At 37.6% G+C, this 25779-nt stretch overlaps 2 protein-coding genes across 2 annotated transcripts in view; one reads left to right on the top strand and one right to left on the bottom strand.

The window, feature by feature from the left end:
• LOC107586382 (unconventional myosin-Va) overlaps window positions 1-10862 on the top strand; it is a 20218-nt gene extending 9356 nt beyond the window's left edge. Inside the window, exons 21-35 of the mRNA XM_016273702.1 lie at window positions 2068-2277; window positions 2410-2503; window positions 2673-2827; window positions 3612-3779; window positions 3868-3968; window positions 4063-4180; window positions 4262-4370; window positions 5965-6087; window positions 6159-6310; window positions 8276-8365; window positions 8447-8582; window positions 9438-9738; window positions 9818-9992; window positions 10358-10438; window positions 10537-10862. Of these exons, the coding sequence (XP_016129188.1) occupies window positions 2068-2277; window positions 2410-2503; window positions 2673-2827; window positions 3612-3779; window positions 3868-3968; window positions 4063-4180; window positions 4262-4370; window positions 5965-6087; window positions 6159-6310; window positions 8276-8365; window positions 8447-8582; window positions 9438-9738; window positions 9818-9992; window positions 10358-10438; window positions 10537-10698 (2175 nt within the window). The 3' untranslated portion in view covers window positions 10699-10862. The remainder of the gene's footprint in view (window positions 1-2067; window positions 2278-2409; window positions 2504-2672; window positions 2828-3611; window positions 3780-3867; window positions 3969-4062; window positions 4181-4261; window positions 4371-5964; window positions 6088-6158; window positions 6311-8275; window positions 8366-8446; window positions 8583-9437; window positions 9739-9817; window positions 9993-10357; window positions 10439-10536) is intronic.
• Window positions 10863-13497: 2635 nt separating this feature from the next.
• LOC107586430 (protein unc-13 homolog A-like) overlaps window positions 13498-25779 on the bottom strand; it is a 36541-nt gene continuing 24259 nt past the window's right edge. The window contains exons 31-45 of the mRNA XM_016273798.1: window positions 24467-24610; window positions 23889-23966; window positions 23779-23802; window positions 23593-23670; window positions 23371-23459; window positions 23141-23293; window positions 22945-23068; window positions 21442-21447; window positions 19631-19660; window positions 18774-18830; window positions 18023-18103; window positions 16687-16714; window positions 15565-15849; window positions 14301-14460; window positions 13498-14195 (exon numbers count right to left, since the gene is read on the bottom strand). Of these exons, the coding sequence (XP_016129284.1) occupies window positions 13907-14195; window positions 14301-14460; window positions 15565-15849; window positions 16687-16714; window positions 18023-18103; window positions 18774-18830; window positions 19631-19660; window positions 21442-21447; window positions 22945-23068; window positions 23141-23293; window positions 23371-23459; window positions 23593-23670; window positions 23779-23802; window positions 23889-23966; window positions 24467-24610 (1626 nt within the window). The 3' untranslated portion in view covers window positions 13498-13906. The remainder of the gene's footprint in view (window positions 14196-14300; window positions 14461-15564; window positions 15850-16686; window positions 16715-18022; window positions 18104-18773; window positions 18831-19630; window positions 19661-21441; window positions 21448-22944; window positions 23069-23140; window positions 23294-23370; window positions 23460-23592; window positions 23671-23778; window positions 23803-23888; window positions 23967-24466; window positions 24611-25779) is intronic.

Raw genomic sequence — 25779 nt, 5'->3', positions numbered from 1 at the left:
ACCTACTTGTTGGAGAAATCAAGAGTTGTTTTTCAGGTGCTTGCTTGATCATATAGTGTTCACATTATCTCATGATTCAGTGACCAAGTTCTGTTATTGAGTTGAATTTTGTTTCATAACACACAAACAGGCTGCTCAAGAGAGAAACTACCACATCTTCTACCAGCTTTGTGCTTCCAGGGATTTGCCAGAGTTGAGGACACTCAAACTTGGTAAAGCCTAAACTGATGTCCTGAAAACATTCTTATTTGTCTTGGACATTTTTGTTCAGTTACACCATGCATTACTGCATCTCACTAGATTCTGCAGAGAACTTTCATTACACCAACCAAGGACAAGATGTGCACATTTTTGGCACAGATGATGTGGTTGAGCTAGAGCGGACAAGAAATGCCTTTACTATTCTTGGTAAGCTAAAAAAAACATCCATATATTCCTCCAATACAACATAACACACTTTTTACAAAACTTGTGGTTCATCTCTGCAGGAGTGCAGCCTGACCAGCAGATGGAGATATTTCGTATACTGGCTGCTATTCTTCATCTGGGGAATGTCAACATACAAGCCAGCGGCCGTGGTGGGGACCGCAGCTACATTGATGTACAAGCACCATTTCCTATTACTGTGCACATTTCTGAGTTATATTTGATGTCCGTATAAATAAAGAACAGGAGCAGTGATGTCCTTGTTTTGTTAACAAGTAGCATGTGCTAATACGGACATTTCTTATTCATCATACTGGCAGGCCAACGACCGTTCCTTGGCCATCTTTGCCAAGCTTTTAGGGGTGGAAGGTACTCAGATGGCCCAATGGCTATGCCACAGGCGACTAGCAGTGGGTGGGGAAATGCTTGTGAAGCCCATGGCGGGCCAGCAGGCTAATGAAGCAAGGGATGCTCTGGCTAAGCATGTGTACGAGCAACTGTTCACATGGACCGTGCAGAGGCTCAACTCATCCTTAAGAGCACACCGGGAACAGCCCAAATCTTTTATAGGAGTTCTTGATATCTATGGGTAAGAGTTACTTTGTATGTAATAATCAAAGCAACAAAATGTACATGTAGGATTGTTTTGTCAATCTTTTCTTTGATCATTTATAGGTTTGAGACTTTTGACAGGAATAGTTTTGAACAATTCTGTATTAACTACGCAAATGAGAAACTCCAACAGCAGTTCAACAGGGTAAGTTTCCAGATATTGGCACTTGGTGTACTTAGGCATCTAACATCTTCTGTCTAGTGAAGAGTGACTTAGTCCTTGAAGAGTTGCTTCACCCAAGTTTACATACTACAAGTGCCTATTCTTGGTTACATTGAGCTTTTCAGAACTTGATTTGTCATTAGCTGATTTGTTGACCCAACTTTGATCATTCAGTTGTTTTAAGTAAGTGGTATAAGCTTTTTGTCCTCGTCAGCATGTTTTCCAGCTAGAGCAGGAGGAGTACCTGCGAGAGGAACTTCCCTGGAACCGTATTGAGTTCAGTGATAACCAGCCATGCATTGCACTCATCGAAGGCCAACTGGGCCTACTTGATCTTCTGGATGAAGAATGCAGAGTGAGGAATCTACACATTGTAATCCAAGCTGTAGTCCCTCTTATCATGTCATCAAGGTGTACATCCCAATATCGCTCTGTTCTAGATGCCTAAAGGCTCGAATGAGAATTGGACTCGGAAGCTTTACGACCAACACCTGAACCACAGCCCTCACTTTCGTAAACCACGCATGTCCAACTCTGCCTTCATCGTTGTGCATTTTGCTGATATGGTCAGAAAACATCTACTGAGAAAAATTCACCAACTGATGCCACCAAAACTTTAAGTACGTTTCCTATCAGATGTCAAATAGACGGTTAGAAAAATGTCTTTAAGATGTTTGTGTTTTAGAATGTAAGTAAAACTGACATCTTAAAGACGTCTATTAGATGTTTGTACACAGCAGATGCTTTCCAGATGAAGTAATCTTTAACAGACATCTTGCAGACGTATCTGTGCTGACTTTCAAAATGTTAAATAGTGTTTATATTGTTTAGTATATTGTGAATTGTGTGTGGTTTTCTTCTCTCAGGCGAGAAAGAGTGCATCTCTCAGGGAGACTCTTCAGGCCGAGCGAGAAGCTCACAGCTGTGAGCTGGAACAGCTGCGGTCCAGCCTCCTCAAACTCCAGATCCAGCTGCAGGAGAATGCAAACACTGCTCCTTCACTCACAGACGAACAGGAGGAGGACCGGAGGAGAGCTGAGGAGAAAGCCGCCCAAGAGATTCTCCAGCTTACACAGGTGAGCCGTGTGTCACACATTATACGGTTAACATCGGCCACTTTATTTTCTTTTAACAACTTTCTTTTCTTGTAGGCAGCTGGTTCTGTTGACATTCGCCAGTTTTGTTTGTTTATTTCCTGTTTACTCTAGGAAATCCAAGCTCTCCAAGATGAGAGGGATTCTTTGGAGAAAGAGAGGGATGATCTGGCCATTCGTTTACAGGATCAGGAAAAAGCTCAGGAGGGTGAATCATGCGTCCGCCACATCTCAACTCATGTATTGTTTAATAAATGAAGGAGATGGTGGACTAAGACTCATTTTAGTGGATTGAAATACACACAATATATATGAAAATAATATAAACATAGTTGAATAAACACTAATGAAAGCGTTTGTGTGTCTGTATGTTTCAGAGAGCCACCAGCAGACTGTGGATCAGGCAGATGCATCAGTGCGAGCAGAGCTGGAAGAGGAGAGGAGGAGATACCAGAGTTTACTGAGAGAGTTCACGAGACTAGAGCAAAGATACGACAACCTGAGAGACATGAGCTTATTTACCACCAATGAGGTACATCTTTTTTGAAAATGACTCAAATTACATATATTTTATATGTGATATATTAAATGTGTATGTTATGTATATAAATAACCACACACACACACACACACACACACACATATATATATATGTATATATATATATATGTGTGTGTGTGTGTGTGTGTGTGTGTATTGTAATAAAATAAATAAAAAATAGAAAATAGGTACACAGTGCCCTGTACCAGAATTATTATAGTAAACTAAAACTAAAACCAGAAAAATATATGAACATAAATAAATAATAATAATAAAAAACTAATAAAATAAATTAAATTAAATATAAAACCCCAAATTTATTTTATTTCAGCCAGGTGCCTGTTGCAACATTTTTCATTTTTTATTTAGTTTAACTGAATGCACTTAAATAACTTAAACTAAAACTGAAATAAAACAAACAAAAAATAACAATAGTAAAAACTATATACAAATATGTAAAAAATGACAAAAACACACAACAAAATTACTAAAATGTTAACTAAAATTAAAAATTTTTATTAGAAAATAAAAAAATAAACACTAATTTAATAAAAACTATAATAGTATCTCAGTGATACTAAAATAACACTGCCTGTACATGTACAAATCTGAAAATATGACATTGTATAATAATTAAAAAACACATTTGAATATAGTAGCTAATGATCTGTTATGCATTATATGATGTTATATTTGTTTAATGCTTTTATTAAGTTTTAAAATTATATTTAATCCTAACTGAATGCAAGAATATATATGTGTGTGTTCCTTCGCAGCGTTCACGTGGACACAGACGAACAGACTCAGCTGTGTCTTTGGAGCCTCCTTCACCCGTCACCACACCGTTCTCCAGCTCGCCCGTCTTCCCTTCACCTGAGGAGGTCAGGAGGATCAGCGTCACGTCGCCCACCGACAGGAGACCCTGGAGAGATGAGCAACCTCTGGTTAGAGATTCAATAGAAACCAAAAACTCTCACTGTATAAATAAAATAAAAATTGTCATGACAAAAACAGGAATGCTGTTACCTGCAGAACGTTCTAATGAAGGATATGAGCATTGCGAAAGACACTGCTGAAAGTATGAAGGGGGAGGATCTCAGATACGCCTATGATGCTGTACGGGTGGCCAACAAGTCAGTTTCCTTCTGCTCACTTCACGTACATCAGATCGATACACTGGAAGTCATCAATGACTTATATTATAGGCATTACATTGTACGTTTTCAGGTTCCTAGAGAGGCAGCTGTTGTCTCAGAGAGCGCAGTGGGAGCAGGAGAAATCAGATCTCAGGATGAAACTCCAGCTGGCTCAAGACAGAGATACACCTGGAAATCCTGAGATAAATGTACCTGTTCCATCTGAACTTACCATTTATTGTTCTTTGTACTTTAATTGGTCATTTTTGCTTCTTCATGTGTTTATGAAGGATCTAACAGAGCAGGTGGCGGTTCGAGAACAAGAATGCGTCCGATTGCGACGAGAACTAAAGGAACTGAAACATACCGTGAGCCTCAGGAGAATCCTGTCTTACGCAGGTCTGTGTTGGATCCAAAAAGTATTTGGACACCTATGCTACACTCGTAGGGTGTGTTCACACTTGTCATGTTTGGTTCGTTTAAAACAAACCCTGGTGCAATTTCTCTGTTAGTGCGGTTCGTTTAGTGTGAACGCTGCCATCTGAACTCTGGTGCGCACCAAACAAGCAGACTGAGACGCTAAAAAGATGGGTCTCGGTCTGCTTCCAAACAAACTGAAATATTACAGTTTGAATGAAATATGAATGCAACACGGACCAAATACTTCTAAACGAACCAAAAACAGGAAGTAATTAAAAGATGCGACGCTATGCGACATTATTTGATGACGCGGAACGAGCAATGAATCCAAAACAAAATCAGAGCAGAGGGCAAACATGTAGCAACGAGGAGGTAAAGTGCCTTTTATGAGCTCTTTGTGAGTTCGCAGGTGGTGAAAATAAAATCATAAGTACACGCAGCAATGAGCGCGCAGATGGCATTAGGTGTGTTCAACTTAAAGCGGCACTGAGCAGACCGATCGGTGAATGGGTACTTTGAGGTCATACACCGATCGGTCTGCGCAGCGAACACAGCTTTTGTTTGGGGTGTTCGGTGAGTTCCGTCGTGAAATATACGTCAGTCAACCCGACCAATCAGGTTGTGCATGTATCTTTAGGTTCGCTGTCAAAAATGCCAGTGTGAACGCTAAGCGGACCAGGACCAAATGTATCGTTTTCTTTTTTGGTCCGGATCAAACGAACCAAAAGAACCGAACTACAAGTGTGAACGCACCCTTAATAATAAAGGTGATGCCATAGAACCACCATTTTTGGTTCCCAAAAGAACCTTTCAGGGAACAGTTCTTAAAAGAACCATTTTTAAATTTGTGTGAAGAACATTTTAAAAATCTAAAGAACTTTTTTCCGTTATAAAGACTTTTTTTTTTTTTTGGAATGGAAAGGTTCCATAGATGATAAAGGCTCTTCAAGGATCTATAGATGGCAATAAAGCACATTTATTTTTAAAACTGTACCTTTCAAAATTTGGGGTCTTTAAGATTTTTTAATATTTTTGAAAGAAGTCTCTTATGCTCACCAAGGCTGCATTTATTTGATCAAAAATACAGTGAGAAGAGTCGTATTGTGAAATATTGTTACAATTTAAAATAACTGTTTTCTATTTGAAAATATTTTAAAATGTGATGGCAAAACTGAATTTTCAGCATCATTACTCCAGGCTTCACTATCACATGATCCTGATTTGCTGCTCAAGAAACCGTTATTCTTATTATCAATGTTAAAAACAGTTTTGCTGCTTAATATTTTTGTGGAAACCATGATACACCCCCCCTCCCCCCAGAATTCATAGGAAGCTCAAAAGAACAGCATTTATTTGACAGTGTCTTTGCTGTCACTTTTGATCAATTTCATGTGTACTTGCTTAATAAAAGTATTAATTCTTTCTTTAAAAACAAACAAAGGAAAAAAATCAAATTTTTTTATTTTAATGAGAAGTAGCATGAATGCACTTCTCAAGCAAAACATTTCACACACGTTTGTTTTAAGTTTCATAATACAATACATATACTGTTGAAAATGTATTTAACGCTCAGGTGTAGCCATAGCTGCGTCTCAGGACCCAACATCTCCTGCCCCTCAGAAGAGCCAGATGCTCACTGGACTGCTGGAGTGCAGGAAGAAAGATGAGAGCAAGCTGATCAAACACCTCATAACAGGTCAGCAGCACACACAACACTTGGAGTTTAGTTAAGAGACGGTTATTAATGCGGACATTTCTCTGTGGCAGATGTGAGGGCAGAGGGTGTCTTGTCTTTGGCCTCTGGACTTGCGGCTCGGGTTCTGTTTCTGTGTGTACGGCAGGCGGACTGTAGCGGCGATCAGACGCGGGTGAAGGGGCTCTGCAGTGCTGCTGTGAGCGGCTTTAAAACCGCCCTGAAGGTGAACCACTTATATCTTTACCCTTTATCACAGTGTGCCACAAATAATTAATTTCAACTCATCCCCAGTTCGTATTTATTTATTCATTTAAAAAAAAGCAAAAATGGGAATAAACTGGAAGTGTATGGAGACAGTTTTAAAGAGGGTTTAAAAGCAGAAATGTGAAGCTTAGAAATGAACATATTAATTGTTCTGTTAAAATCTGATGATGTGTGTAGAGTAGATTTTTAGACATTAAAGGTGGGGTAAGCGATTTCTGGTAGCCAATGTTGATATTTGAAATCACCAAAACAAACACGCCCCTATTTTGATAGCTCCGCCCCACACATATGTACGCAACCCAGGCAACGATTAGTTCTGTGAAACAAAGCAAAACCAATGTTACACTGTGTCTACACCGGAGTGGCATTAAACAGCTTGAAAGATCAAAGACAATTTTTTATATAACTCAGACTGGATTCGTCTGAAAGAAGGAAGTCATATACACCTAGGATGTCTCGGGGGTGAGTAAAACGCAGCCTAATTTTCATTTTTGGGTGAACTACCTGTCTGTATGATGTCACACAGACAGGCCCCTCCCACGATAGTTTGATTGACAGTAGCGTTTCAGCACAGACTGGACTGGTGTCTTACCTTAGACCCGCCCTGAGTGAGCTGAGCTGTCATCAGTCCGCCATCGTTTCACCGCCGTAGCAGATGTAGACAAGATTGACTCCTAAGCGATTGAGGTGTTCTGTTGTTGGATGTAATAATGAACATAGCAGTCGTCATTTACTCCCGACATCTGAGCTGCTGAACTGGCAGAAATTGTTTCTGAAGGGAATGCGGCCCCGATCTACATATATGTGTTTATGTTCGCGCAAATCATTCATGATCCAGCCACATATACAGAAGAAGTGAGTATAATGTTTTGTAATGAATATTTGCAAATCGCCTTTCCTAATAATGTGCTAATTAGCAAGTTTCATGATGAATGTGGCTAAAGTAAACAGTCTCTCTGAAAGCAGCTTGGAAGAGAGGGGCGGGGTCAGCATAGCTCATTAACATTTAAAAGAAAATGCTACAAAATCGGATTGATCTGAAAATAGCTGTTTTTGACAGGGTAAAAAAGGTGTTTTTTACACTACCATTGAGAAATTTTAACCAAACTATGTTACAGACTTTTCTTTAAGACCCTAAAGAATCATATCAACTTGTGGAAAATGGGCATCCTATGACCCCTTTAAAGGTGCAGTGTGTAAATTTTAGCGGCATCTAGTAGTGAGGTTGCGAATTGCAACCAACGACTCAGTCCCCCGCTCACCCCTCCCTTTAGAGAAGCTACGGTGGCCTACACAGGTAAAGATGTTGACGGTAAAGACAGCAGAGAGCAATGAGATTTCTTTACAAAGGTAAATTAAGGAATTATATTTACTTACTCATTCAATAAATCAATGTTTTTGCGAATGTTAATGTACTTGTTCATCATTGTGTCAACAAAGTGACGAAACGCGCTCTGTAGAGCAGTTTGTCCGTTTAGGGCTACTGTAGAAACACGGTGGCGACTTCCATGTAAGGGGACCCGCTGTGTATGTAGATAGAAATTGCTCAATCTAAGGTAATAAAAACATAACGGTTAATTAAGTAAGGTCTTTATACACATCTGAAAACATAGTTATGTATATTATATTGCATTTCTGTCAATAGATTGTTGTAAATATTACACATTGCACCTTTAAGCCTTCTTTTGTTCCGCAGACATTTTCCTCTTTTGTTTTTTATCCGCCATCTCTATCTTTCTGTCGCTCGGCTCGCTAATGTCCGTCCTGTGCACTGAATGCTCTCTCCTCAACATCATGAGTAGACATGCCCCTTACTGCTGATTGGACACAAGTTTGTTTTGCTAGTCGGCCCGAATCAGTTTTCTAAAGCGTTTTTGAAAAATCGCTTACCCCACCTTTAATTGTTGTGTGATTCTTGTTGTAGAAACACGGCAGTGATCTGGACGTGACGGCTGTGTGGCTGAAGAATGCTTGCCTGCTGAAAGACCTGCTCAACCAGCACTCTCCCCGCCAGGTCACACATCTGAACTTAAACAATTACTTTATTTCTTATGCAGAAATGACTTCACATAGAAATCGACCTCTTCTCCTGCAGGACATGAGGGGTTCAGAGGAGCTGGTGCCTCTGGTGACGGACGTGCAGGAGTCTGTCCGGGCGCTCAGTGATCTGTGTATTCAGGCCTATCAGCAGCTGCTGTCCATCTCTGAGAGTCGCCTGCAACCCATCATTGGTACAGTATTACCAATGCCGTTGTAGTAATGTTTATTTATATAAAAATAAAAAAATTATATCTTATTATAGACATACACGCACAACACAGATTTAGTCTTGATAAACCTTCCTTTTTCCCTAAGTGTTTATATACATATTCTTTATATTAACAAATATTATATATATCTATATATATCATACTAATATAATATATTTTATATAATATATTTTAATATAACATTTACTTTAATATATTTATATACGTATATAATATACATAAAACACAATGTAATTGATTATATGAACTTAATTTTAATATACATATACTTTTTAAAATATTAACAAATTATAAAAAATACATTTTAAATATAGCATTATATAATTATACATATGTAATTTTACTACATTATTCATACTTCATTACATATTTCATTATATATATACACATGTATAATATAAATTAAACACATTTCATAAACATTTTTTATATATGTAATTTGTTATGTATATATTTATATATGTATAATTTAATTATATTAAATTTAAATAATATGCACAGGCATATGTGTGTTAATGTACAATATTGTAATATTACTATTTATTACTTTATTTATATATATATATATATACACATATATATTTGTGTATTTCTGTATGTTTATATAAATAAATATTATATATATTATACACACACACACACACACACACACACACATATATATATATATATATATATATATATATATATTAATGAATATAATATTATTAACATATTAATTATAATAAAAGTATATACATATATAATCAATTCTATGTATATAGTGAAAATAAAAAATATAACGTGTGTGCTTGTGTACCCATCTCTTGATTTTAGTTCCAGCAATGCTTGAAAGTGAGACCATTCCTGGTCTGGCTGGATCATCAGTAAAGCTGAGTGCCGGTCGTAAGCGTGCAGGATCAGATCCCCGACCTTCAGCCAGTACGGAGGGAGCGACTATGTCAGCGGTCCTGAGGGAACTGTCAGCACTGCACACAGCCCTGTCCCGTCAGGATCTGCCCTCGGCCCTGCAGGAGCAAGCCTTCCACCAGCTCATGTACCTGCTGGCCGCCACCACCCTCAACAGCCTGCTGCTGCGCAAAGACATGTGCTGCTGGAACCGTGGCCTGCAGATCAGGTCAGAACTGCTTTAGCTTCGGTTACTTAAACATCTGCTCGAGTGAGTTGAAGTGAATATTTATATGCGTATATTCTAGGTATAATGTGAGTTTACTGGAGGAGTGGCTGCGCAGTCGTTCGCTGCAGACAGGGGGCGCTGTGACCACGCTGGAGCCGCTCATACAAGCAGCACAGCTTCTTCAAATGAGCAAGAAGACTGAAGCTGATGGACAAGCCATGGTCCAAGCCTGCAATGCACTGTCCAACCAGCAGGTGCCTGTTATTACAGTTACATGTCAGGCAAAATAAAATAAAATTTTGTCTTTTATTCTTTTTTTCAAAATATTTTTCCATCCATCCATCTATCTGTCTATAAAATAATATATATATATGTAGTAAATTATATACATATCAAATATAATTTGATATTGATATACCTGCTGGTTGTATATATAAACATATTTATATATACACAAATTGTGTAAATATACACACACACACACACAAATGATAAATTAAATATACAAATATAGAGGTGTGTGTGTGTCTATGTACAAAATTTAATTTTAATATACATTAATAAATTATATATGCACAATTGTATGTTGGCACGCTAATTTTCTAAATGTGTGTTGCAGGTTGTGAAGATTTTAAGCCTCTATACACCTCAGAGTGACCTTGAGGAGAGAGTAACACTCAATTTCATTCGTATAGTGCAGGTAAGTGCAAAAGCATTCGAACGTGAGCTCTTTAAAACTATATTATAGCAGGGTTTTGTCCAGCAGTGATAGTGCGGCTTTTCTGTGGGGTTTCCCAGGGGCTGCTGAAGGGGCGTTCTGAGGGGCAACCTCCACAGCTTCTGATGGATGTCAGACGGGTATTCCCCGTCACGTTCCCTTATCTGCCGCCACCGCAAGTCAGTGCCGCCCAGCTCGAAATCCCAGAGTCCCTCAAGATCTCCTTCCTACGCAGAGTCTGATGTGGGTGTTCCTTTACCTCCTGAAATGCATTAGTTTTTTTTGCCTTTGTTGCCTTACATCATTTTAAAATGTCATCTGGGTATTTTGTGTATGTCATGCTAATTTTAAGCACATTTTAAATGTAGAATTATGTTAGCTTGACAAACCCAAAATATTATCTATTCCTCCCTCCTTTAAAAACAATAAATTCAAATTTGAAATATAAAAATTTTAAACTTACATGTCAGGCCAAATAAAATCAAATTCGATCTTGATGTACCACCCTAATTTTTTCCATTTTTATTAAATATAATTTGTCATTAAAAAAAAAAATCTATCTATCCATCTATCTATCTATCTCTCTAAACCATGTTTAATAGAAACCATCAAAAAATCCATTACACACTGCATTTTTTTAACCATTTATTGGAGGTAGAAACAAACCAAAGGCTGGCATCTGTTTTACCTCCATCCCCGATAAGAACGATCATATTTAGAAAAAAGAAAAAAAAAAGAAAATTAGAAACATCTTTGTATAAAAAAAATCTCTCATGCTAGTACTCTGTACCACTACACATCAGAAATACATATTTATATATTCACAAGCCTTCCAAAAATAGAAAATAATACCCAAATACCAAAATAAATGACAAATCAAGAGAAATAAAGACAACAATTGAATATCACATCAAAGATACATGCTGGCACAAAGAAGAATCTTTCCCAACATGCACTGCTTCTTATTTACAGGCAAGGAGTCGCTGTTTGGGTGCATGTCGAGTTATTGGGATCCATGTGCACTTGTGTCTGCGTGTGCTTTGTCTCGTACTACATGCTCACGACTGTATCCTGTAATATTATTATTCACAGACAGCAACACGCAGCTTTAATATTTTAAATCCTATCATCCAAATTAAAGTATTATGTTGCTACAGATTCTATTTTCCACTCTGCAGTCAATTCAACATTCATTAACGCATTTCCTGCGGCTGAACCCCAGTGTTCAATATCACAACGGTGAACATAAAAGGATTCAGTCTGTACAACAAAACAACAGCGAAGTTTGCAGCTTCAGTTCGTGCTGAGCGTTCGCGATGTAAACAATCCAAGGCTGTTGATCACTGACGACTTCAATAGAACAGATGCATAGACTATTTTCAGAGAAATAATTCGGGGAAACATCCAAAAATAGCTGTAGCACAAAGTGCTTAATTGCTAAATTCAATAAGCGACTCTAGATCTAGATAACATCACCTCAGATTTTCATAAGTAGATCCATAGCACGGCTAGTTTTTGTCAGTCACGGTTTAGCGCAATACAGCTGGGAATGAATGGATATACAGTGCTTAACCCACATTATAGAGCATCTCTCTTGTGCTTTTCTAATATGGTGGATGGTTTGGCAGTAAAATGGCAGGATTGATCAACGGTTACTATGGCAACTCTATAGGAGCGATTCTCAATGGCTGTGAGGTGTGAAACCAGTGAGTGGGTAAAAAAGTTCCATTTTGCATGGAATGATCTGAAGCAAAATGTAATTTAAACATGATGTTATAAAGTGATTTTTTACTGAAACAGGCAGCTCTGGTGTCTAATACAAGCAGTGTTTGTCAAGCTAGACTTGCACATATACATCGTATAAACCGTTGTGCCTTATGCCGACAAACACCGGATAAACCGCACAGGCACTCGTACTTGAACATGAACAGATGGGAAAACATACACAAAGACAGGACAGATGTGGCCCTGTGATTGAATCTAGATGTGCGAAGCATCTTTACAAGGTCTAAGTATCTTATATTCTTACAATGAGTAGAATTCGTAGGATTTCCCCGAAAAATTATTTCAAATGTTTTCATACTACATGAAAAAGCAAGCACTCTGCGTTCAGAGGTGTATTTGGTTGTAGGTCTATTTTTCATAATTTTTTTGTGCTTCTGAACGATTGCATAACATTAAAGTCTGACCCATAGGGGGTTCTGGTCCCTATTAAGGAGGTTAGGGGGTGAAATGGTTGTACATAGTGGAGAAACCATACCCTGACATTAAGGCACCCTTTGAAGGGTGCAGGATTGATTGACAAAAGGCCACACGAAAGAGGTTTGACATCATTACAGATCGCACGAAAAAATCATGGCATTATGTAGCACTGTCATGTTTACATGCCTTAATCTGGATTTATTTCACAGATGCATTTGAAAAAAAAAGAATAAATAAAATATAAATATATCTTTAATATAACTACTGTATTTTATTATTAGTAGTATTATTTTAAATATATTATTATAAATAATATTTTCTGGATTTATATTTTGAGACCTGTGCATTGATGGTGATATTTATTGTTTTGCAGAATAAATAGATAAATATGTGTCGTATGTAAGTACCTTTTGGCAGATTTTTGTCTTGGAATATGCATTATAAAAATCAAAGACATCACAAACATCAAGTATTTAAGAAATACAATATCCTGTGTCAGTTTCATGTGCCAAATTGTGCTTGTTAAACAAGCCCTTCCTGGCAATTCTAATGGCAGTGCACTGAGTACAAATATATATAACTGCTTTGTCATGTAAACGGTTGGCCATTAAAGTGAAGAACCGAGATAAATATGTCTTGTGTATTACAGATCGCACGAAAAAATCATGGCATTATGTAGCACTGTCATGTTTACATGCCTTAATCTGGATTTATTTCACAGATGCATTTGAAAAAAAAAGAATAAATAAAATATAAATATATCTTTAATATAACTACTGTATTTTATTATTAGTAGTATTATTTTAAATATATTATTATAAATAATATTTTCTGGATTTATATTTTGAGACCTGTGCATTGATGGTGATATTTATTGTTTTGCAGAATAAATAGATAAATATGTGTCGTATGTAAGTACCTTTTGGCAGATTTTTGTCTTGGAATATGCATTATAAAAATCAAAGACATCACAAACATCAAGTATTTAAGAAATACAATATCCTGTGTCAGTTTCATGTGCCAAATTGTGCTTGTTAAACAAGCCCTTCCTGGCAATTCTAATGGCAGTGCACTGAGTACAAATATATATATAACTGCTTTGTCATGTAAACGGTTGGCCATTAAAGTGAAGAACCGAGATAAATATGTCTTGTGTATTTTTTTTTTCTATGCGCTAGTGCAACATCTGAACATCAGGGGGCAGTGTTTACGCCAAAGTTACCATGCCTCGCTAGCTACTTCCTGGTCTTAGCTCCGCCCCTCCTCAGCAGAGCGCTGGTCAGATTTGAGCTTGACAAATTCTTTCGCGACGTCGTCGTTGTTGCGCTGGGACAGGATTCGCAGTACGGTCAGGCCCGTTTCGTCCATGTGGATGCGTTTACCTAGCGGTAGCCAGCACGCTACGCTACCCCGCGGTGCTACGTCCTTCAGCTGCAGTACTGCCATGCCAACGGTGCGGTCCTCTCGCGCAAAGCAGTAGTCTTTCACGCACACCTGCAGCTCGTAGCACTCCGGACCCACTTCGTTACTCAATGTGCTTTGAAAAAGAAGCAGGATTACATTTTATTGAGGAACTGGTGCGTAGATTGGGGTTATGCAGAAACTAAAATGCAAGCTAAAGAAACAAGTGCATGTCACTCACAATGTAAAGGTCTCGTTATATTTGGGAGCCCAGCTGTTGTTCTTGGACTTGGTGGCGTACTTTCTCTTCTTATCACTGAGATGAGGGCCAATGATGTAGACCTCCACGAAAGGCCGGAAAATTCCAGAGGTCTGCCACCGTAGGTCATTCGCAGCCACCACTAACAGAAAATACAATAAGATGTTTCATTTCCCTTCCCTTTACTTGCGTCCCATTACGATGCAGAAATGAAGCTACTTGAGAGACCATTTGGGGTTCCTTTGACCACCACATTATAAGAACCCTCCATTGTCAGAAGAAAATGCACAAAAATTGTACATTTAGGGGTACAACAGCTTGTCATTGAGGCAGTACCTTCAATCTTTTTACCTTATTTAACCCTAAAAGGTTCATACCAGAACCTTCAGGGTACATATTATGACTCTAATATGCACTTTTTAGAGGTAGATAAGGTACCAAGTTTAAGGGTACTACCCCAGTGACAAGCTGTTGGAAAATGGAACCCATAAGTACAGTACATGCAAGAACTCTAAAGAATGTCAGCGGTTCTTCCCATGTTGGAAAGTTTTTGAGGCACCTGACAAGGGTTCCTAGAGCTTTTCAAGAGGGTTCTGCTAGTGGGGTGATCTAAGGAACCAAAATGGAGCTCCCCTTGACATTTTTCCCATTACACTGCAAAAAATCAAACTACTTGAGGGACCATTTGGGGTTCATTAGATTGACACACGTAGATTGGAAAATACTTGGAGAACCTCTAAACACCCTTTTAAATAAGGAAGTTCTCAAAGGAAATGGAACCCATAAGAACACGAAAAATTGTCAATGGTTTTCCAGTAACCCCATTATACTTTAAAAATGCTTTAGGCACTTGACAATGGTTCCTAGAGGTTTTCCAGCAGGTTCAGATCTAAGGAACCTAAATAGTGTCTCATATACCTTTTCATTTTCACTGGCTTCCCTTGACATTCCCCCTGTTACATTGCAAAAATTAAGCTACTTGAGGGAAGATTGGCACACTAAAAGAACATCTAAACCAGCGGTTCTCAATTCCAGTCCTCGCCACTCTTCTTGGGTTCTTGGAAGAACTTTAAAGACATCAGCAGTTCCTCCAGGAACCCCATTGTAAAGGAAAGACATTAAGGCTCCTTCAAAAGAATGCGTAGAGGTTCTCCAAAGAATTCCACCAGTGAGTTTCACCCAAGTTTAAACTCAAGGAGGAATGCAAACAACAGGCTTTAGTTGAACATCAAGAAACAATACGTACCCTTCACTGTGACTTTGTGCTCTCCAGTATTTGGATGAGTGAAGATCTCCACATGGATAGACACCTCTCCAACTGCATCATCAACACCAGTACCTGCAGACAAGACGAGACAAGTCAAGACTCCATATCCGGTCTGGCAGAATACTTTGCATCGGTATGGCTCAATGGAACTTCCAATCTCTTCCTTTATGAATTCAGTTCCCGCAGAGTCATACAGAGGCAATGTATGCTTTAAACTGATTGGATGGCAAAATTGTTTAAACAGCGTAACGGTGTTGAACCTGGCTTAAAAGATCATTAATAATAATATGAAAAGATTTTCAGGTTGGTCTTCCATGTTGGAGCACTTATTAAATACAAATTCAGAGCCTATTATTATATTGATTGAGTTTAAATGTGAATTTAATTTGCACATAATTTTAAATTAGCCAATAGGGAATATAATTAAGCTGCTCATTTCCATAAGGGCTAATATACACAATTCAAAAAGCAGTGAGCTGAACATATTTGACTTTACTTAACTGGGGTGATACATGTGGACTTTTATAAATCATATAGTACTGTGCAGGATGCAAATAAGCTCTGAAAATGATTGAACAAGTGATCCCTGCAACACATCTCTTTAAATCTGAATCTGTGAGGCTTGTTCAGGCACAAAATTGGGTACACTTTATTCCAGTGTCCGTGTACAGCACTAACAGCTGTTTACAGCTAGCTAGCTAAAATAGCAAGCTAGCAAATTCATGTCTACATAAAAATGTCAACAAGCTGCCATGACCTGAAATAATCAATGAAATTAGCTCAGAATACACAGACAACCAAAATAAAGTAATGCCTCACAGGATTCTTTTGCAACAAAGTGTTTACGATACAAAGAGAAGTGTGTTTCCTCAGATTATCATGAGTGTACCATTTACACACATGCAGTGTGGTCACACTTCATTTCTGGTGTTTCATGAAGGGTTTATAACCATGATGGGGAGGAGGAGAGCAGTCCTATTGGTCCAGTCATTCATAGGAAGGAGAAGACAAGGAGAACATCTGATATTGTCCTTCACTTGGTTTTAAATGCAGGCAGGTACATGCGGAAAATCACTTCCATTCCCACACATCTCCACTCACACTCATGGAAAGTGCCAAGTTCTTTGGCCTAAGTTATGATGATATTCACAAACCAACTTTATGCACAATTTTTGCGAACATCTTTGAGTGATGATGCCACCAATGAATAACTAAATGAGAATTAAACGGCTAAATCTTTCCACAGAATCTAGGTCAGCTGCAATCAAATAATAATTAAAGGGTTAGTTCACTCAAAAATGAAAATTCTGTCATTAATTACTCATCCTCGTGTTGTTCGAACCCCGCAAGACCTTCGTTCATTTTCGGAACACAATTTAAGATATTTTTGATGAAATATGAGGGCTCTCTGACCCTCCCATAGACAGCAAGGTAACTACCACGTTCAAGGTCCAGAAAAGTACCAAGATGATCGACAAAGTAAACTGTAAAGTCGACTGTAAAGTTACGAAGCTACGAGAATACTTTTTTGCGCAAAGAAAAAAATATATAAATATATAATTTATATTGTTCTTTATATATTTCTAATATTTTTATTTATTTATTTAGGTTATTCATAAAAAATTTTTTTTGATCATAACAGTATTTTCATGAAATTTTGACACGGACTTTCTTCCATTCATCAAACCCTTATCAAAAACGCTGGTGTTTCCAAAAATAAGACATTTTTAACCTAATAATCGAATGAAGTAAACACCCATTTGACTCGAGCACAGCAACGTTTAAGAAAATCTTAAATCTCAAGTTATAATCACATATATTCTTGTGATTTTTTTACGGGGCCCTTAAATGCCTTAAAAGGCCTTTCCGAACTGATGTACATTGACAGAAAGCACATCACCTGACCCCAGGAGCGAACTCTGATTGGCTGAGGGAGGGTTGTCTTGTTAGACTGAGCCTAAGGGATGAGACTGAAGGGAGGGAAACCACGTTGCGTGGTCGTGAGGGGAGATCACGCTGAGCAGCAGAACAGACCCTGCCCGCGGACAAGCTGAGTCAGTAAACTGGGATAGAAGAAAATTTTTTACATCAAAAAAGTCTATATTATATTCTGCTCTACATCCCAAGGTGCAAATACAATCCACTGAAAATGCGATAAAGGGCAAAAGTTTGACTGGGAGTGTAAATGTAATATTACAAGGAAGGATAGTGCTGTATGTAGTGCAAATTAAACACTTATCCTTATGTAACAGAATGAAGAAAATTAAAACAGAAAATAATTCATATTCTAGTGTGGAAGGCCACTATTAGAAAAAAAGTCATATTGCCACTATATTTAACAACCCACTATTTGAAGCAAAAAACTGCACAATACTGTGTCGTCACAAACCAGTGGAAGATAACAGTTTTTAAACTGACATTCAGCTCTTTAACCCACCTTTATAGTATCCAGTGCTAACTCAATCACTGCACACTGTTTAGGGGACAGTGCCTTGGCCTCCTCACGAACCATGTGCTCCTACAAAAAGGACAAAATACAACAATGATCTTTTCACAACTAAAATTGTTAATCCAGGTTAATTTAACCCCGAGTTAAAGTAATCCTGGGTTATCCTATGTCACACTTTTCATACTTTCAAAAAATTAAGAGAAATTTATTTAAAAAAAATGCATGACATGAAGGCAAGAAAATTGCATAGTAAAATATTTGAATTCATTGATATTAAATGAACATATAAACATTTAAAAAATATTTATAATAAAACAATTCAAATGTATAAATAGTTTACATTAATTAATATTATATTTATATAATATTAAAATATTAATTTGTTTTATAATGTTTATTTATAAATATTTATCAATTTTTCAAAATGTTACTAAAGTGTCATTTTTGCCACTACAAGTATTTATTTAAAATTGATAATCCAGGTCCGTTTAACCCTGAGTTAACGTAATCCTATAGTATCTTATGTCACACTGTTTATAAAATCTTTTTTTTTTAATTGTTTCAATTTGTTTAATAATAATGCATGGTTTAATTTTTTTTTATTAAACTGACAAGTAAGAAATATTGAAATATTCAAGTCATTTTCTAAAAAAGATAAACTAATGACCAAAACAAAATACTGTAAATAATTAAAAACTAGCCAGCATCTCTTTTTTTTTTTTGTAACAAACTTTCATACCTTCAACTTGGAGAGCTGACCAAGTTCCTTGGCTGCGTTGAATATAAGTTGAGTGCCCTGGAGGAAGAAGAGCAAAAAAATGGAGGAAGCGAGAAAAAGAAAGAGTATAGAAGAGTCAGGTCACAGAGTTCGACAAGGTTGTAGACAGAAATGCCACATCACAGAGGTAAGATACAGACAGTCTCAAACGTCAGACACGCACTTGCACAATCCCAGCGTGCCCCGCCACCCCCAAACAAGCTCGCGCACAGCCACGCATCGACACACAACTGTTTGTGCAACATGAGACGGTAAACTAGCTACATACAGATGACAGAGACAAGAGTTGAAAGGTTTACAAAAACCAGTAGGTCCACAGCCCGAACAACACCACTCTGGTGATATATCTAGTATCTACGACTGGACGATACTCTCATTTTTGGATATATCACTAAGTGAAGGAGGCTTGTGCACCTTATTATACCATTATAACATTATACAAATGTGTACAATGTAGTCCTTCTTGGAAAATTAAATCATTAGTATACAGAAATAGTCCTGTATTTCTGACATCGCAAAAAGAAATAGTCGTTTAGACCAGCGTTGATATCAAAGTCTAAAGCGACTGTCATGCATGCATTATTTAACCTGGTATGTCCGAGCACCTGTAATGAACTATGTGAGGATTTGAACGGGCACATAGGTGTGAGTCTATAGGGTAACCCACAACTGCATTGAAAACAAGGGGTAAAAAAACACTGCTTCCATTGGTTTGTTTCAACAGGGGGACCCAAGTCACACAAAGAAGACATTAAGAATGAGAGAGAGAGAGAGAGAAAGACAGGACACATTGAGCTAAATGGGGATTCAGTCCTTACATCACTGTGACAAGCAAGCTTCACCCTGCCCTGTGAAGAGAGGATAGTGTGATTAACTTGAGAATTGGTCTTGGTGCTCTTTAATAGGCTGACAGTGTCCATTATCCAGTAACTGACAGACTAACAGGCCTATCACATCATCTCATGAAATTCATGAAATTACGAAAAAGGAGAAAGTAATTGAAAACATGTTTTCTGTTTGTTGTTAAATAGACGGTTCACCCAAAAATGAAAAATTCTGCCATTCTGATTCTTTTTTTCCTTCCTTCTGTGAAACACAAAAATAAATGTTTTACAGAATGTTCACGCTGCTCTTTTCCATGTAATGAAAATGAATGGGCCCTGGAGCTGCAAAAATGATTTTAAAAAGTGTCAGTAGTCTGCACAACTTGGACTGAAATTTAAGTAATTGTTCGCTAAAAGATGTTTCGCTTAATTCAGTTTTCAAAATGTCTGTGTAAATTGGTCGGTGGAAAGGTTTAGAGAAAAACTGTGCAAAAAAATATTAAAATAAATAAAGAAAAAATAAGATTACACTACAGAAAATAAATGGACATTTATTTACTATTTATTTATTAACAATATAGTGCATAACCCTAAAAGTATAGTACTATAATGAGTAGGAAAAAAAATAATGTAATATAATAGAAACAAAATATTTTACACCACCATCACTTAAATGATGTGCCATATTTGACAATACGCTAATATGAATTAGATTTGAGAGCTACGGCAGATGGGAAGAATTTCTATATGGATGAGAGATTGAATAAATGACAACAGCCTTTTCATTTTTGGATGAACTACCCCTTTAAAGTAGTTAAAATTCATTCTATTAATGAATATTTAATTCAGATTTTTGTATGGTATTCTTTGTAATCTAAGGGACCAGCTAAACTAGGCAAATATGAAAACTATGAAATCCTTTCAAGGCAATTCTGAAAAGAAAATGATGAAAATATCTGGGAGCTAATGGATTGTAACATCACATAAAAAGGCAGAGGAAAAAACAAACAATATTTGCACCGTAAAATGACAGTACAGTTTTTACAAACAACAGATGAATAGACTATACTGTTAAAATACATTTTTGATTTAACAACAACAACAACAAAAAAAGTCAAGTCAAGCCTGGGAAAAGAGGGAAAAACTAAAAATAATATCCCAGAAGACACATCAGTATGAGACCTTGGCATTCCATCAGGCCAATTTTGGTACAACAACACGCAAAAACCAAATACCAGGACAGATCGACATCATAATGTCTGCAGAGACTAAAAAAAGAGAGGCTCGGAAGTTGAGGTGAAGATCAGACGCAAGCAACAACCCACAGAGGAGAGGTATCAAACAGGTAACAGACGGGGAGGGTGGATCACCTGAAACCAGTTAACATCACCCAGATAACAGACCCACCACGGACACTAGACTGGCAGCGAAAGAGCGTTGCTTCCAGGAAAATTAGTACAGGAAGGGGCTGGCAGTCAGACGTGGGGCGGACATCAGATTGGAAGTTTTGTTGGGACGAAAAAGGGCCTTGTTTAAGTCTATTAGGAAATGCACCATGCTGCAGCCACCTCGGGTATACAGACCACTGAGGTGACCAGGGAAAGGAGAGGAAATGGATGAAGAAGAGAAGAAAGGGACAGCGGGAGAAGGAGAGAAAGACGTGACAGACGAATGAGGATGCATTGGACAAGAGGAAAGGACTTGGCAGCCACACAGAGCAGAAGGAGGTGGTGGGAAGGGGGTCACCCGGCGTGGACGGACTGTGGGACACACAAACGCACAGACAAAAGTGCTCTGGTACTTACTATCATCTGTGGAGGTGGAGCGGGGGGAGAGCGAGAATGTAATAACCAGAGAGAAGGGTCAGTGAAGCTACAAAGAGCCCCACATCAAATCAAAAGAAGCATTAACATTCAGTCTACAGGACCGACTTCAGGCCTGATATGATATTACAGTAAGTCCCAAGGTCTGTGATTGCCCGAGGGACTAAAACAGGCCCAGTGTGGAGGAATAATTTAGCCAAAATGAAAAATCTCTCCCTCATGGCATTCCAAACCTGTATGATGTTCTTTCATCCATGAAACACAAAAAGAGAAATTCTGATGAATGTTCAAGCTGCTCTTTTCCATACAGTGAAAGTGGATGGGGACCAGGGGATGTCAAGCTACAAAACGGACATGAAGTAACATAAATGTATTCCATACCACTTATGCACTATATTCAAAGACTTCTGAAGCAAATTGATCAGTTTGTGCGAGGAACAGACGCACAAAAATTTCCCACGATTCCATTTGCCATTGCCACATATTCAAAGTCAGTGTTTCCAATGAATAACAACTTAAATTAACTTTAATTCATTACACAAAGGCTTCAAAAGACTTGGAATGAAGTGCATAGGTCATATGGGCCACTTTTAAAATGTCCTTTTTGGAATGTGAGCAGCACGAACAAACTTCAAACCATCCCTTTTTGTTTCCATAGACCAGGGCTGCTGGGCCACTGTCCTGCAGAGTTAAGCTCCAACCCCAATTAAACACACCTGAACCAAGTTAATCAAGGTCTTCAGGACTTCCGGAAACTGGCAGAAATGTATTCTGGAATCAGCTTGAACTAAACTCTGCAGGATGTTGGCCCTGCAAGACCAGGATTGGACACCTCTTCCATAGATGTAGTCATACTGATTTGGAACGACATTAGGATGAGTAAATATTGACAAAATTTAAATTTTTAAAGGAATTTAACTTTGGGCTTTTTGCATTAAGCATAACAGTAATTGGCAACGGGTTAACTTGGCCAATAGGGAGATGTCTCCTGTCTTTGAAAGAACTGATATGGGTCTCTTTTGTTAAAATAAACAAATACAAACAAAAATACAAAAAGAGTAACAGTTATATCAAGACAAATTAAAAGCAGTAAGTTGTCTCTGTTCCTGTAGAAATGCTCTCAAAAATGAACTAGCATTCAAATATATAGAAATACACTTAATCAAACGTTTTAGTCAAGATTACAATACATGAAATGTGTGTGACTACAGGACCAGAGAGCAGTCTTGAGAGGTGCTTGAATGATATGGTGCACTCCCAATGTTTTTAGAGTGGAAAAATGTCTTTTGTCCAAGGTGATTTGATTTTGGGAAAGGGACATGTTTTGTTGGGCATGAGAAGAGACATTTCCAGTCGTTCTGTGTCTTCATGATCCATACCAGAAAATACAATGCTGTAAACAATCTTGGCATTTATATAAAATGATTTCTACATGTAGCATGTCTCAAAAGTCTGCGCTTAATGAAATTCTAAACAGCTCATTACCGTTTGGTCAGTCAAAGGCGGCAGAACAATTGTCTTCTCCATTGTGTTCATCACCAACTTCCAAAGCTCTTTCAGCACTCGCTTCAACACTGTCTTCTCACAGATCTTGGCAAACAGTGTGAGACTGACAAGGAAAAAGTTCAAAGTGAAGTGAAGTTTCTAAGAAAGTGTCTAAATCTAGTGATTAGCATCTTACTTGCTGTCAAGGAAGTCCATGATGGGCTGGAGGACGTTGTCGGCGTCCTGGGCCACGCTGCTGCAAGCACTTGCTGGCACGTTCCCTGTCCCCTTCACCTGGCTAAGTATGTCACCCATCTGCTTGACATTTTCTTCAATGTTTGGCTGGAAACTATGGGGTGGAGAACAGATGTTACTCCAAAAAAAGAACACAAAAAGCAACTTCTTCCTGATCTCTTGATATCTCACCTGGTGGCGAAGATCCTTGCAAGGTCATCCAAAACATTGTTGAGCTTCACCTGGAGTTCTTTCAAGATGTCGCTAGCCTCAACATTCAACTGAAAGGCACATTAAGCAATGGTCAAAACCACCAGAATTTGACCAGGCTCGCAGAAGGTTGTAGATCTTTGCTCAAGAAGCAAATCTAGGCTTTGCTGAGCCATAATGTCGGCAGATTTGTGGTTCACTTACATCTTTACCACCCATGGCCTCAAACATCTTCTCAAGCTGTACCCTGAGCTGTTGGATATTGTTGATGAGGATGCATGGCTGTGGGAAACAAAAACACTTTGTTAAAATGCACGTTATTCAACAGAAGTCTAACTCAATCCACCAAAAATCTGCATGGCATATTCTACCCATGTCAGATGTACATACTTTGACAGCGCCATCCTTTGCATTCTAGAATCAAAGAAAAAGAGAACACAAACTGAATGAACTATTTCAAAAATATAAACCTGATACCATAGGGCTTTTTAGATTATTACCACTTTCTCCTTGGTGCAGTGGTTGGGGAAGTCTCTTGAGATAATGTCCGCATAGGAGAGCAGAACGTTGCTAATGGTCTGTGGGGTAAAGAGAGCATGTTAAAACAAGTCCAAGTCTTGATCGTGAAGGGAAATATTATTGTTGTTAAGCTAACTGTTTTCTAAAACGTTTCTTCATATGAGTTTGAAAATGGGTACAAACTTTTTTTTTTTACAATGATTTTGCGGTTTTATTTTGGTCTGCTATGATCACACTAAGAAAATTTGCGGACTTGATTTTGCTGAGACAATTTTCAGGCATCAATTTTTCTTTAGTTAAAGGTCAAAACTGACTTTGGTTTGCAGCAGTTTACGATCATGCTATCTAAAATTTGCAACCAAAGTTTGCGAAAAAAAATCTAATCTAAGCACTTGATTTTTACTCACTGATGTTATGTTGTACTATTTGACAAGCAATATTCATAAAAGACAGAAATAAGCTCTCACAGTGTGCTTTTGGCTAAAGCTAACAGATTTACAAAATATATTAATGGAATGATCAAGAAACTATTACAAATAAAAAGCTGTCAGCTGAGGACCTTGGCAAATCTCTTCATGTAGTGTCCAACGATCTGTGGGTCTGGACACTCCAGCTTCTTAATGATCTCGAAGCTCTGATTAAGCTGCGAGAAGACGTCCACTACCGAACAGGAGAAGAGAGCGTGCTCTGAAGTTTGCTGATACTGTAAGAAAAAAAAGAGTTGGATGTGCAGTCAGAAAAAGTTCTAGAATAGAAAGCGCGAGAGACTGCGTAAGCAGACGTCAGGTGTGAGCTCTTTCGTCTGGAAATAATTGGGTCGGGGTGAGACTGTGGCAGGTTCCCAAAAGGGACTCAGTGGAAGTAATGAACTAAAGAGCGTGCTTATTGGTTCAGGAACATGCTGAGGTGCTACGAAGTGCACTTATTAATAAAATTTTGACACGTCTGGCTGCAGGCCGGAGGTCTGTTGTTACTGTAACTTATTACAGCTGGTAAGCTAAATAGTAAGTATAGCTTTACAGTGAATTTCCAATTTTGCTTTCAACTTTTCTTATAAATTCTTAGAATTTATGCAATAAAAAAAAAAAAAATGCAATAGTCGTACTATATTTAATATATATATATATATATATATTAGGTGTGTAAATCGGATGGTTCGTCACGATACGATACGATATCTATTCTCATACCCAGCAATACGATATTTGCCGATACCTCAAAAAATTCTACGATACAATTACAATTCGATTCGATACAGGAGTATATCGATCGTTATATCGATATTATGATATTATATACCTATTTTAAACAACCATCTACATTTTTATTAACTCACAAATGCAACCAAAATATATAACATGAACATTTATCTGAAATTTTCACATCCTGTACCTCAATTGGGACATTCACAACAAAAAAAATAGGCCTACACTTTTTTTTTAATAATAATAAAGAAAATAAACAATTGGAAAAACAATTCTGGCTGCTACTATGGGCTCAGTGCTAAAAAATATTTTCTACAGATAACCAAAATACAAGCAATAGCAGAAAATAAATACAAAGAACAACTGTTTACATTAAGACATATGCCTAACCGACTGTGTTTACTAGGATATTCGCCAAAACGCGCAATTTAATTTTGTCTGTATTTATTCATCCATGCACAAAAAAGCAGAAGAGAGCTCAATTTATTATAAATAATATAATTATAAATTTATGAAATAATTGAAATTATTATATATTTAATGCATAATATAAACAATGAAAATATGGGATAGAAAATGTACTTAACGATGACAACAACAACATTTTATATATATATATATATATATATATATATATATATATATAGTATCTGCATAGAATGGCCTT

The sequence above is a fragment of the Sinocyclocheilus grahami genome, unplaced genomic scaffold (genome assembly GCF_001515645.1).
Source record: "Sinocyclocheilus grahami isolate Dianchi unplaced genomic scaffold, SAMN03320097.WGS_v1.1 scaffold81.1, whole genome shotgun sequence".
Lineage (NCBI taxonomy): Eukaryota > Metazoa > Chordata > Actinopteri > Cypriniformes > Cyprinidae > Sinocyclocheilus > Sinocyclocheilus grahami.
Note: the sequence above shows the minus strand (reverse complement) of the source record. Positions and strands in the feature narration are given on the sequence as shown.